This window comes from Ursus americanus, chromosome 9 (genome assembly GCF_024610735.1).
Source record: "Ursus americanus isolate L20-20 chromosome 9, mUrsAme1.1.p, whole genome shotgun sequence".
In the NCBI taxonomy this organism is placed as follows: Eukaryota; Metazoa; Chordata; class Mammalia; order Carnivora; family Ursidae; genus Ursus; species Ursus americanus.
In genome coordinates this window covers 3,096,270-3,110,466 of record NC_142135.1, presented here as the reverse complement: position 1 = coordinate 3,110,466, position 14,197 = coordinate 3,096,270, and the positions used below count along the sequence as shown (strand labels likewise).

Genomic DNA, 14,197 nt, shown 5'->3' with positions numbered 1-14,197 from the left:
GGGCTACACCTGCACCAGGGCACCTGTGACCTGTGCCCGGGAGCTCCTTGTTTGGAGTATGAGCATCCTTTTTAAATGTCACTTGACAGCGGTCACACCTTTTTTAACAACTGATTATCCGTACACAGCTTTGAGGAGAATGCAGGAACTGTGAGGCTGCCCTGGGGCCCACACCTGAGAGCAGCTCAGGACACTACTGACATGACGCAGCCACTTTCACATAACTTTCCCGCTTTTCAATTTCACATTGGCTAGTGCACTTTTCTATTCGGTGAAATGTAAATTTGGTAAAGAACTGTGTTTTCTACTTGTGTGAATGCCTCCTCCCCACCCCACCTGCCAGCAAACTGCAGAGTCAGACACAGGGGCATCCCTTCCACTCGAGGATCTATCTTCCTAGGCCTTCTCGGCACCACAGCACGACTCTCCAGGTCAAACCGAGTCTTCCGTCCTCCCAGCCCCAGGAGTACAGCCAGCCCGCACCTAATAACCCTCCGGAAGGACACAACCCCACCGTTCTCACCTCCAAACACCCTGGACTTCTCCTCCAACCCCTCCCACCACACCAAACCTCGCTTAAAGCTCTTTGTCCTCTGCCTGCCACCCCCGAGCCACCTCGTTCATGCCAATGGTCTGCGTACTCCCCCCCCCCCATCGCTGTGCCTGGCCTTGATCACCTGCTTGGAGTGCACTGCAAGAGCTGGCTCCCCACCGATTCACTCGATTCACTCGAGCCTTTCCTTTCGTGAGTAGATCAGGAAACTTGAATGAAAATAAAAGACCAGGATAGCGACACTAGAAAAAGAGCCTGAAACATTACAGAGAAGTATACTTCTCTGCTCTTAACTGTGTTTGATACATTTGTAGAGTACTTTATACTTTAAAACAAACACTTCCATATCTGCTTTCCACTAGATTACTGAGAAGCTGTATTGAGAAAGGGAGGCCATTACTACCTCCTCCATGACACTAGAGCAAGCAGCACCCAGAGGCCTGCACACACGGCCTTTGTCACCTACTGCACTGGGGAAATTGTACCAACACTATGACCCAGTAACAGGCCATGGGACACAGTCGACAATATGTAAGGAACAAACAGTAACAGCACAATGGGCAAGAAGCCCTTGTGCAGAAAAGATTAATGCGAGCGCACCTGGGCAGCTCAGACGGTGAAGCGGCTGCCTTCGGCTCAGGTCATGATCTCACCATGCTGGGATCGAGCCCTGAGTCGCGCTCCCTGCTCAGGGTGGAGTCTGCTTGCCTCTCTCCCTCTGACCCTCCCTGCTGCTTGTGCTCTTTCTCTCTCTCTCAAATAAATAAAAGCTCAAAAATAAATAAGTAAATGATTAATGCAATAAAAACTGCTGGGCTTGGCATTTTATCATTATGAATTATGAGTAAGAAGCTCGGTGCTCCTTCTCCTCTTCATACTAGGTGACACCTAGTGAGTTCTGTTGGTGTTCATTGTTCTCAGACTTTATGTTTATGAATTCATTAATCCTTGTATGAAGCCCAAGTGTTAGAAAGTGGTTTCATCCCCACTTTACAGATGTGGAAACTAAAATACAGTAAAATTAAGTAACTTGGCCAAAGTCCCATGCAATTCATGGTGATGAAGTCAGAATTTTCACCAAGGCAGTGTGGCTTCAGAGCGGGCTTTCTGGTCCAACATGCTACATTCTCTTGTAACATGGATTTTAGCCTGCTTGGATGGTTTTCCGTGTGACTAATCTGGTACAGATCACCACCTCTGTGATAAAAAGTTAGAGCAATAACAGCCACCATTTATATATAAACCGCATTGCTACAGATACTGTGGTAACATACATATATTAATCTGTTAAATATTCACTCCAACCCTACAAAATACTATTTTCTTCATTGTAGAAATAAGAAACAGGACCGAGACCATGGGTCTCCTAAATGGCAAAGCTCCCCTGAGCTGGACTCTATCCTGACCAAAGCCTATGCCCTCCCTCCACACTTGAATGTCTTAGCATGTGCTCTGGATTGGCCGGAAACCACAGCTCAGAGCCCCAGAGTGTCCCTCCCCTGTGGTTCCCTCTGCAGGGAGGGAGAGAAGATGATGCTCTGCATAAGTCACTCACAAGGAGGAGCGCCCACGTGCTTGAAACAGAAGAGAGAGCTTTACAACGCACTTACACGTGCACGTGTGTGCGCAGACACACAAACATTCCACTACCACCTGCTCCGTTTACATGCTGCGTCTTCACGTGCGTGTATCAACATACCTGAGGCCATAAAGACCGAGGTGACAAAGCCTACCGCGCACGCAACGTTCTTAGTCTTGACTTAGCTGGGCATCACACGTAATCAACAAGTAGAACCGTGGCTTTGTGGGAGAAAGCTGTGCCTACAAAAATCTACTTGCCATTGACAGGAGCAAAATAACTATCAGCCTTTTTACATTGTAACTTTTACACGTAAGGGAGAAAACCACATACCACGGGGAGGTATTTACATAACGTGGTCATCTGATTACGATAAAGCAGATTCTAATTACCTTGACAGAATCCAGTAAACTCCTAGGAAAAAATCGCTTCAAACCAACATCTTTTCTGAAACATAAAAAGAAGCGTATTAACAAATAACACCACCAAGTCAATTAACATAATGACATTCTTGCAAGAACATAAATGCAATTTAAATTATTTATCCTTCCACGTATTATTCTGGAAGGAAGGAAGTAAAATAAAGCTCCAATTTATCAGCACAGTCAGGGAAGGGGTGGGACAAATCATTTTCTAGATATGAGTAGAAAATATCAATACAAGTTGCTTTCAGTAGAACATCTTTTTCCTGTTTTAACCCTCACTGTTGAAAACCATTCTACAATTGTGCCTCTTGGCAGATGGTGATGTTTGAGTAAACACTGCTTGAAGGTTTGCCTTATAAACACCAGTTCCTACCGGGTGACACTGTATTTGTAGACAAAGCAGACTGGCTGGAGAAGGAAAAGGTTTGGGATATACCATGGAAGCTTAAAAAAAATTCCTCGAATTAATCCTAAAAGTTGACTATTTTTTAAGTAAACTTTTTTTTGATTAAGGGATTCATTCATCTAACCAAAGTTAGGAAACGAAAAGCGAGAAATTAGATGATTTGCCTAAAGTCAGAAAGCTAAAAGTGTGGAAAGGTTGGAAGTCCCAGTGATTTTCTTTAGATTAGGCTACAGAATTGATCATTACTATCATGAGCCTCAAAACACTCTGGCCAAGAAGACAGACCAGAAAGACTAGCTCATCCTTTTTCTACTTCCTTTGGTACCGAGTGTGCCGGGATTTTTGGTCACTAGATGGCCCTCGTGTTCTAGTAAAATCAAACAGCCTGTGCAGCCTTCAGGGACTGTCTGGAGGCAGGTGGTGGACATAAAAGGATCAAGAAGGAGAAACCTGAACAGGGGTATCTTTTCAGAATTACACAAGGAATATACAAGCTAAATAGACAATATTTTTTAAAATACAAAAGAGATGACTTCTTTATCCATGATTGTAAGTTAGCTGGCATTATAAATGAAACTACAGAAATCACATGGAGTTTACATGGTTGATCCTATAACCAAACATTTCAACCCCCTTTACTATAATCTGACTACTAGTCAGTACTTGCTAAATCCAAAACTGGTCTCGGTTCCCATTCTTTTTCATTGTTACTATGTCTACGATATGCTTCTGAAATTCTTTCTCGACTTCCAGGACATACTGTTTTCTGGTTCTACCTCCCAGTTAATTCATACAACCCTGGTTTTCCATTTATTTTTCTAACCACTTAGCTTTGTAACTTCCCTTCCTTATCTTTTCAGATCTGCATCATCTACTGTGATCACAGGTTATCAAAGAGGGAGAAGTCCCCCGAGGGGTCTTCCCTTTCTTGCTGCCTCCTAAACACCCAGGGACTTAGCATTTAAGGGTTTGGGGGCAGCCACTATGGGAAGCAGTACAATGAACATGTAAAGAGAAACACTCTAGAATTTTTAGGCACCATTCCTGAGCACTGTCTCCCCTACTTTCCTTTCTGGGCAACTGTTCCATGCTAAAAAACAGTTTTCATACAGAGAGCTCTGGGCTGGAATCTTCACGTTGCTACAGGATGGATCTGGCTATTATTAAACACCTATACACCTGAGGTTATCTATTTGTAAACCGGGAACGCTAAATCCTGCTGCAAACAGTGGTGCTGAGGATGAAATAAGAGGGTGTTAAGTCCCTACCACTCTTTCCTCCAGAAATACTGTACGTGCCTCTCCTGTCCGGTGAGAGGTCAGGCCACATGTCTGACTCCCTGTTGTGTGAGCAGAGGGAGGTGTGACCCTTTTCCACCGTAAGCAGAATATACGGGGCGGGGGGGGGGGGAGGATAAAACCGGAAGAGTAGGTGGGAAGAAGGCTGGCAGGTGCCCAGGGAAGAGGTGGTGGGAGGGCAGGCAGCAGAGGAAGTGAGAAGGGAAGTGAGAAGGGAAGATATTCAGACCTGTGGACACCAGGCCAAGAGTGCCCAATGACTGGACATGTGTGAGAGGACTCCATGCACGGAGAAGGGGAGGCTGGGGGTGGGTTCTGTTTCAGATGTGTGGGGTGCAAGCAAGGTGCACATGGCCTCCTAGTGGGGATTTCAAGGAGGCAGTTGGCCACCAAAGTCTGGGAAGGATGAGGGGGAAGACCAGGGCAGGGGATGTCCTCTTCCCAACTGTGAGACCAGCGTCACCGTTAGTCAAACAGGTAACGCATCTACTTTTCTTAGAGTCAAGTAGAAAGCAAAGAATTTATCACACTCATTTCTGTCACAAATGGGGGAAATTAAAGATGAACCCAAAGGGTTGTATGTTTCATGAAAAATGAGAGCGGGCATATTTCTTTGCGAAAAATGAAACCTATTTCTAGGTGTTATTTTTATTTCCAAGGTGAAGACAGCTCCATTTGGGGAAAACAAAAGCTAAGGCTAACTAATGCTGGCAAGTATACAGTTTAGTTTTTCCAACTGTTTTAGAGCAATGGATTTATAACATTTATCCATATGTTAGAACTCTTTTAAATGTGACACCTGGGGCACCTGGGTGGCTCAGCTGGTTAAGCATCTGCCTTCAGCTCAGGTCATGATCCCGGAGTCCTGGGATCAAGCCCCACGTCAGGCTCCCCGCTGAGAGGGGAGTCTGCTTCTCTCTCTCCCCCTTTGCCTCTCCCCCCTCCACTTGTTCTCTCTCACTCTGCTCTCAAATAAATTTTTTAAAAAATCTTTAAAAAGTTCTTTTTAAATCTTAAAAAAAAATGTGACACCTGGCAAGTGAGAAACTAAAAATGAGGCTAAAGTACGCGAAATCATCAGAAAAGTTCAACAACACACACCCATTAATTTAATCAGGAAGCCAGTCTACTTTAGGCTTCATGGTGGAGGACTCTGAGGAACCCCGAGGAGCACCTCAGGCGCCTCGTTCACAGTGTTAGGGAGAGCCTATTACAGACATCCAAATTTAAACCCTCTCCTAGGACACCCAGGGCCAGGCAGCCTGTCCTACTTTGAGTGTGAGGCTGCCTCTCTGAGCCATGCGTGTCTGGCACTGGGTGACGGCATGCCCTCTGATGTGTAGCTGATGAGCTTTTAGCTTCCTGTGTCATGAACCTCACCTGAGCCCAAACTCCACACAAGTGAGAGATGACGTGAATCAAACAATAAAACCTACTGGGGCGCCTGGGTGGCTCAGTTAGTTAAGTGTCTGCCTTTGGCTCAGGTCATGATCCCAGGGTCCTGGGATCAAGTCCCACATCAGGCTCCTTGCTCAGTGGGCAATCTGCTTCTCCCTCTCCCTCTGCCCGCTGCTCCCCCTGCTTGTGCTCTCTGTCTCTCTGTCGAACAAATAAATAACATCTTTTAATTAAAAAAACAATAAAAACTACTTACATGTCTTCAACAAAATACAGCTATTTTATGACAAGGTAATTCTTTACTATACACATAATTGTCAAGGTGTAGACCCTAAATTCACATAAACTCACTGGACAAAAACTAGCTCCGTGAAACTTTTAGAATACTGCCAAACCCCAATTCCCAAATCAAGCATTAGATTGCGTGATTCCCACAAATGTACAAAGGAAATTTCCAAACCCACACACAGCTGATAAGATATTAATATTAGGTGAGAGCTGTACTATTCGCTACAGTAGTTATGTGATGCAATATATACTTAAGTTAGCTAAAATTAATCTATGAATCTAGTTCCCTGTCGTGGTGGCTACATGTCAGGTGCTCAGCGGCCTCACATGGGGCGTGGCTGCCACGCTGTCCCCGGGCAGAGAGGACACTGCCGCCACAGTGGGACACCGCACTGGGCTGCAGCAGTAAATCCAGGACGTCAGGCACCCTGATTCTCCAGGGCTCGGGGCCATGGGTGGAGGGCTCCCCAGTAAGCACAGGGGTGAGCGGAACAGACAGACGCTGGGTGTAGCTGCACACCCAGCACAGTGACCACAGGATGACCACGTGGCACTCCAACCTCCTGCAGCCAGAGGAAGGCGTCCCAGGACGATGGGCAGCAGGGCAGCGGACCTTCCAGAATGGAGCTGGGAGTCACACCAGCGGCCTTCAGCTGGGACGGCCTGTCCCTGTGCAGCAGGAAGCTTCTGATGACTACTCTTCCTACTTTTCTCTCAGGATTAGCAGAAAGAGTTTCTGTAACTTGGTCTCTAAGCTTCACATTATTTTGATGTGAAGCTTCAAAGAAAGCAAGGCTGCCCTCACCTGCCTACTTACACCAGGCACCATGCTGGAAAACGGGGCAGAACAATCCGCACACACCCCCTTTCCTCAGGGGAGACACAGGGTCAACAATCAACTCACAGAGCTGCTGTCAGACAATAAGGCCCCAAAACCAATAAGTCTGCTTGTTGCGATCCAGGTTTTCTGGAGCTTAAAATTATAGTTGTGATCAATTTTAAACCAGAATCTTCTTAATGTTTCATTTACCTCTGTCCTTCCCAGGAACGATTTAAACCACTGCTGACTGACAAGGACTTGGTGAAGCCTCCAAGCTCTGCCCCTCCATGTGTCAGGGCTGCCCACCCGCATCCAGGCATTGCCCTTCCACAGCCCCTCCCCATAGAGAACTCCAGCAGGCGGCAGTCCTCAGCACCTGCAGCCTCTCCCTGACACTCAGGGTCAACCACACAGCAGGAGGAACTCTCCAGAGTGCACAGCTCCTGCCTAGACACTCCCAGCCCGTGGCCGTGTCCTGCACACGTGCATCTGAGTGCACAGGTCCTACCAGAGCAGGCTTTGGGAGACCAGAGTATGGAATAAGCTTCACTGTAAGTAAAGTCTTATGTCAAAGATAAATTTACTTCCCCTTTGGCACCACTTCTGAGAAGTCCCTGGCCTTGTCTGTTGGCGTTGGGTAACTAATCTGTGGACATAATTCCTCAAAGATTTAAAGCCCAGGCAAAAAAGCAACCACAACTGATGGTAAAATACAACTAAAATGTGCATTTTCATACAGCATCCCTATGTCATCCTTGCTCTGAGTATCTTTAATATAAAAAAACCACTGAGATATTTAACCTCTAAAATACCTTAAGCCTCTTAAAAACTGATAAATATGAAAATTCTCTAACTGCAGTACAGACTGCTATTCACTTCTGAATGGCGTTCTCTCCCTCCTCCTGGGTACGAAGCTGTCTGATGGCCTGGCACGGTACTATGTTCCTCTCTTGTAGCCAGCTGTGACCATGTGACTATGACTCAGCCCATGTCCCTCTAAGGGAAAGTACTACATACACACCTGTGTCCTTGCAGGGAGGGGAAAGAAAGAGGGTGCCCATTTCTTCCTCCTCTAGGAGGCTGGAATACAAACGTGATTGGTAGGGTCCACCAGCCATCCTAGGTCATGGGGGGGCGGGTATGGGGGCATGCTGTGGAAGATGGGATGGCAAGATTAAAGAGGTCTGGCACTCGGGTGATGAGGAACAGTGACCGCCTAGGACTTGTAGGATTTGTTTTGTATGAAAGAGAAATGCCCTTTTATCTCAGTTAAGCCACTGCTAAATTCATGCCAAATCCATCGGCATCTTCTTTTATATATTATAGGTAACTAAAGAAAGCATTAGATTGCTATTAGGAAGACAATGAAAAAATGAAAACAATGCAAACTTACAATTAACCTCAATTAATTTTAAATCATGAATTTTTTTTCATTCAAGAAATACCGATAGTGGGAATACCACATAAATGTCAGACGCCGCTAGGCGACGGGAATAGCAGGAGGGCACTCTATCCGTGAAGCTGACAGTCTAGCAGAGAACAGACACAAGTACACAAACAACTACAGAGGAACACACCACACGCAAAGATGACTAAAAACACATCTCTTTAAAAAGCGAACCACATAATAAGGAAATGAGCAGAACTGAAAAGTGAAGTAGTTCCTATAAAGTGACCGCACAGTCTGTAGTTTCAACACGAATCAGTGGTATGTAAAATTCTTCCTTCAATGACATCACAGTAGGAACCATAATTTAAACACGGTTTTATTAGCTTATTTTAGTTAATTTGTCATTGTCCCGATGCGCTTGTTAGCTTGAGTACAAAACATTTTTCTTAAAACCTGTGATCTGACCTCCTGTGGCAGCTGCCTTCCTCTCCCGCCTTGCCTCTACTCATAAAGGTACAAAGGAAGTGTCGTCCATCTGCAGGCCACTCCGCTCCCTGGAAGCGTGCACCCTCAGGAGGCCATGCTCTGGGGCCGGGGCTGGGGGTCACCACCATACACCTCCCCTTTGTCTACACAGAAGGTACACTGGTTCTATCAAGGTTGGAAAGACATGGAAAGACTAGCTCTTTAGTTAGTTTAAAGAAAAACTACAGAAGGCCCCACATAGTGCTTTCCCCACTCTAAGAGGTTGGCCCAATTATCTTCAGCATGATTCAAAAGAGTTATTTAGAAACCTGGTAAAGTTGAAGGGGTATTCTTCATTAGGTTATAAACAACTGAGATTGTCTTTAAATTTTCTCGCAGAAACTAGGCAACCCTGTAGACTATTTCACAATTTTTTTCTCCTTACTGGCAGGGAAAAAGAGAACCCGAAAATAAACTAATAGGAAACAAGTGATACTCTGCATTTGTGTAGAATTCTTTTCTGTACCAGAAAATATACACCTTTCTAAGTGGCCTCAAGTTACCAGCAATACTCAGTAGGAAAGAGAAATGCTGAGGCCCTGGAGGACCTAGGCTGCCCGGTCCCTGGGGCAGGATGATGACCAGAGTCTGCTCAGAGCCAGACGACCCATTCAGCGGGCACCACATGTAAAGCCCCGGTATCAGCCTTCCCGACAGTAGTGTGGAAAGACAGAACCAAAGGAACAGCTTCATAGATTTTTAAAGTATTGGGAAAATACCACAATGAGTCAAGAATTGTTCATGGAGTAAAGCCACCTTTCGAGATGTCAGAAATAGAACTTTACCACGAAAGATACATATAGAAGAATTTTTAAATAATGTACCTCAAGAAAAAGGAAAGCTGACACCAGAAGGTAGGCTGCGCTAGGGCAGAGACTGTGTACGCAGCACGGCGACAAACAGGCAGGCCTGCAGACCCAGCCTGGCATGTGCTAAGGGCTGGTGGTGAGGAGCCTGGGACTGCCGGCTGCAGGCACCTGCTCTGGGGCTTCTGGACGGGATGCCGTCTGAAGGTGGGGGGGGGGTGGATGACCTGGTGCTCTGGCACTGGGCCTGGACCCGAGGGAGGCTGCAGCTGTGCCATTCACCCCTGGCTCTCGAACAAGCCCCTCTGGAGCCCCGCTTGCTGAACCTTGGCCCACCAGCTCTGAGTCAAGCGACCTGGATGCTGGAGTGAGTCAGAGGAGGAGCCAACAGAGACACTTCTGGCACCATCACATGCACAAGGATGCAACAAAAGGTAATTGGGAACAAAGAGCAGATCACTTCCCAAGAAATGAACTTGGAATTGAAAAGTATCAATGGTGAAATGAAATGTGAGCCGATACGGTATGATAGAAAGATTACTTAGAAGGGAATGAAAGGCTTAGAAGACAGTCTAGAGAAATGACACACACCCCATCACAGGGAGAAACAGATGGAAAATACGAAACATGTTAAGAGTTACAAAGGTCCAAATGTATCTAGTTGACAATTCCAGAGCTGATGGCATATACTTTTCAGATGAAAAATGTGAATCCACAGAATCAAGCAGCACATCTTGTTCCAAGCTGGGTCATGAACAAAATGCATGAGGCACGAGTGAGACTCGAAGAGCCATGCAAAGATCTGAAAGGAAAGACGGACCACAGAGAAACGGCAGCACATCTGTCAACAGCCGTACTGGAACATGATCTTTCAAGTGTGGAGCAAATACAGCGTCTGAGGAAAAGGATGCTGGAAGGGTGGTCTGAGGTAGACACAAGAATGTGTAAAAGATAAAATGGTACACATGGCGCCAAATGAACAATGTCTGCATGAGCTTATAATAACATGTCTAACATGTGGGGCTTAAGTAAAGACAGAACTAACATATGGGTGAAACAGCGTGCGAGTTGGGAGGAGGTGCAGAGAGTTAGGATGTCCAGAGGTCCTTACACTACAGAAGAGAGGGTGAAGAGAATTTTAAGATCTAGATTTGGCTAAGTTAATATAGAAGGTTAAAATGTAAGGGTAACTAATAAAAGAACAGAAATAGTTCATAAATTTCCAAATCCTTAGAGAAGAAAATTTGGAATAAGAAAACCCATTAAGAAATAAACATTAAAAAAGAAAGAAAGAAAGAAAGAAAGAAAGAAAGAAAGAAAGAAAGAAAGAAAGAAAGAAAGAAAGAAAGAAAGAAAACCACACACACACACACCCCAAAAAAAAGTTTTGGGGGAAAAAAAAGAACAATAGAAATAAAGACAACACAAGCCAGTCCAAATACATCATTTATCCTAATAAATACGAATGGATTAAATCCATCAGTTAAAAGACACACATTCTGGATTTGAGAAATCTGGCTCTATGACGCTTATAAGAGACACACCTAAAAGTGTAAGGACGTGATAAAGTGCAAAGTAACAGAAGAAAAGTAATAAAGGAAAGAACAGAAGAAGTAATATAAGGAAAGAAAATGAAAGCTAGGCCTATGCTAACCTAAAGAAGGCAAAGAAGACTTCAGGGGGAGAAGTCCCCCCAAAACAAGAAAGTACATATCATTAGGCACCCTGAGGGTAACTGAATAATGACATGAGATTGAATTAACCAAGAAGATAAAAACATTCTGTTTGTGTGTTTCTATGAAAAAGCCACAAATACAAAGCAAACATGAACTGACCCACAGGAGGAACGAGCATAGCCGCTCTCACAGAGGGAGACACACGCCTTCTCAGTTACTGACATGTCAGGAGACAAAAAAAGACCAGGAAAGACAGACGTTAACCAGCTTGAATAGAAAGTCCGTTTTTAAAACCACACTGAAACACTTATAAAAATTGGTCACATAAAGCAAATACAGGAGAATGTTAACTGTAGAATCTAGGGGACAGGTATGCGTATGCTTGCTGCACGGTCCTTTCAAACTTTCTGTGTGTCTGAATGTTTTCGCAGTAAATTACTGGAGGGAAATGATCTTATGCCAGCCCAAAAGACAGTCTTCATGGAAGCCAGAGAAGCTGTTACCACACCAAGAAAACCTCTGAAAAGACTTCTGCCCATTTGGAGATGAGAAAACAGAAATAAATCCACAAAGTTTGAGAACATACATCAGGTCTTCAAACTCAAAACTAAAATGAAAATAACTGGCAGATTTTATTACATTACAAAAAACAAATAAGAAAAAAAGAACAAGTCCTGTATGATGAAAAGCCATATAATCACAGTTGACAGACAATCTGGGAAGAACATACAGAACAAATAATACAAACACAGTTCATATGACAAAAACCTCTTAATATTAATAAGAAAAACATAAATATATGTAAAAACTGTTAAAGAAAATACAGCCAATTTTAAAAAAGGAATAAATAAAATGGCCCACATACGGTAAGGTGTTCAATAACAACAGTAATCAAGCTAAAGTAAATAAAACAAGCTATTGTTTGTTGGTCAACGGGCAAAATGAGCAAGAAAACATGGTGACATTGCCCCGTACTGTCACTGGCCCGAACGTCCCCCGCACGCGGACTGGTTACACGTGGCACGGCCCGTGGATCTGAAGGACTGCTGTGCTGACATGCATTTGGTTAGTGCAAACAGCTCTCCAGAATACAGCTGACGGAAAGAAGCAGGATGCACATACAGCGTCATTACTCTCACACTGAGCTCTATACTGTCTTGTGCACACGCATGGAAACAACGGGGAGTCTATAAGAGCATCTCTGGGGGCGCCTGGGTGGCACAGCGGTTAAGCCTCTGCCTTCGGCTCAGGGCGTGATCCCGGCGTTATGGGATCGAGACCCACATCAGGCTCTTCCGCTATGAGCCTGCTTCTTCCTCTCCCACTCCCCCTGCTTGTGTTCCCTCTCTCGCTGGCTGTTTCTATCTCTGTCGAATAAATAAATAAAATCTTAAAAAAAAAAAAAAAGAGCATCTCTGAAGACAATGAGACTGTGAGGGTGATGAACACTAACTGGGATTCTAAGATTCTTATCAGACAATTCCGTTCCAATTTTCTCCAGCTAGATTGATTACTACCTTTGTAAGTAAACGAAAACAATTTTAAAAGGCTCGAAATTAATAGATGAACTCTGACATTCTTTTATACGCTTTTTTCTTAAAAACACTGTGAAGTAACTCTACACAGTTTGGTTTTCATCGTGAGTGACAAGCTCTCCTCTGGATCTGATCACCGCCATACCAAATAGAGATAATTACCAGCAAACGTTGACTCAGGCCCAGCATTGCGTTCAGCTCTCAGTGTAGATCGCCGTCCTAACTCTGCACACCAAGGCAGGCATCAGCATCGCCCTCACTCTACAGCCTTGCAAGCACACACCAAGGGCACGATACGGTGGAAGCAGGACCCGCACCAGACCCTCTGCCACAACAGGGCAGAGTCACACAACTTCCGCAGCTACTGGGAACCACTAGAGGGAGGGAGGGAGGAAGCTGGCGGGGTAAACCCAGCACAGTCATACCTGGAACAGAAGCCTCTTAAACCCGCCCTTCTTCTCCTTATCTATCAAGTCTGCCTAATTTACATAGCAGACTTAGTAGAGAATACACAACAGCCGCCTCAAGACTACAGATAATTCCGCTTTTCACCCACACCCCCTGAGAAGGCCCGTGATGACACCACACTGCACCCATTTCTCCCGAAATACACGTCCTCACTTGTGGACAGTAACCCGAACATTCTCCACTTCACTGACCCCCACCCATTAGTGCCTGGGTCTGTCCTCTGCCCCCCACCTACTCTGCCATCGCCTCAGTTTCTGTAATCTCTAGAAATAAGCCAAATTTACATCAGTTCTGACAGCATGCTCTACCGGCTGAGCTAGCCAGGTGCCCCTCGAGGCAAACAGATCTTAAACTGAAAACTCTCCAAATACACCATCCAGCACCCCACATTGATGGATACCTGCTTCTTCATTTTCTTTCTTTTAACCGCCTATTCTTGCTGCCACAAACGTGTCAATGCACGATCCGTGGGGATTTCATTCGGGCCCCTGTTGTCCTGTTGACTCTGTGTCCTTTTTACAGTATTTACAGTATGCCTGGCTCACTTCATCCTGTGACACCACAGTTCCTACTGTGGCCTCACAGAGACAGGGCAGGATACAGGTCACTGCAAAAGGATGAGCTTCCACCGCGACATAAGTCGCGACATTCAGTACCCTGTCACTAACTGCCAGGTCCAGGTCCTTCTCGGACTTAAGGGAACTGTTCACCACGGAATGGAACTCTTGAGATCGTCATCCCTGTCTACCCGCTGGCTTTTCACCTCCATTCCTTTACCATTTCTCTTTAAATTGAGACAGACTATTATAGAATAGTCTTAGCTTTACAGAGACGCTGGAAAGATAGTACAGAGTCCCACGGATACCCCACACCCAGGTCTCCCTCCTGCTCCTAGCTCACATTACCAATGGCACATCAGGCACAACTCCTACATCAACATCGACTTATTATTACTAACAAAGTCTATACTTCATTCAGATTTCATTACTTTTTCTAAATCGTTTTTTTGTTTCAGAATCCAACCTAATTA

General features: G+C 45.0%; 1 protein-coding gene across 12 annotated transcripts in view; it reads right to left on the bottom strand.

Annotated features, from left to right (window-relative positions):
- The window catches only part of PTK2 (protein tyrosine kinase 2), a 264,175-nt gene that overhangs the window by 118,117 nt on the left and 131,861 nt on the right, over positions 1 to 14,197 (bottom strand). For all 12 annotated transcript variants that reach the window (XM_087864579.1, XM_087864566.1, XM_087864570.1 and 9 more), the window contains one exon: positions 2,525 to 2,579. In XM_087864579.1, the coding sequence (XP_087720705.1) occupies positions 2,525 to 2,579 (55 nt within the window). The remainder of the gene's footprint in view (positions 1 to 2,524; positions 2,580 to 14,197) is intronic.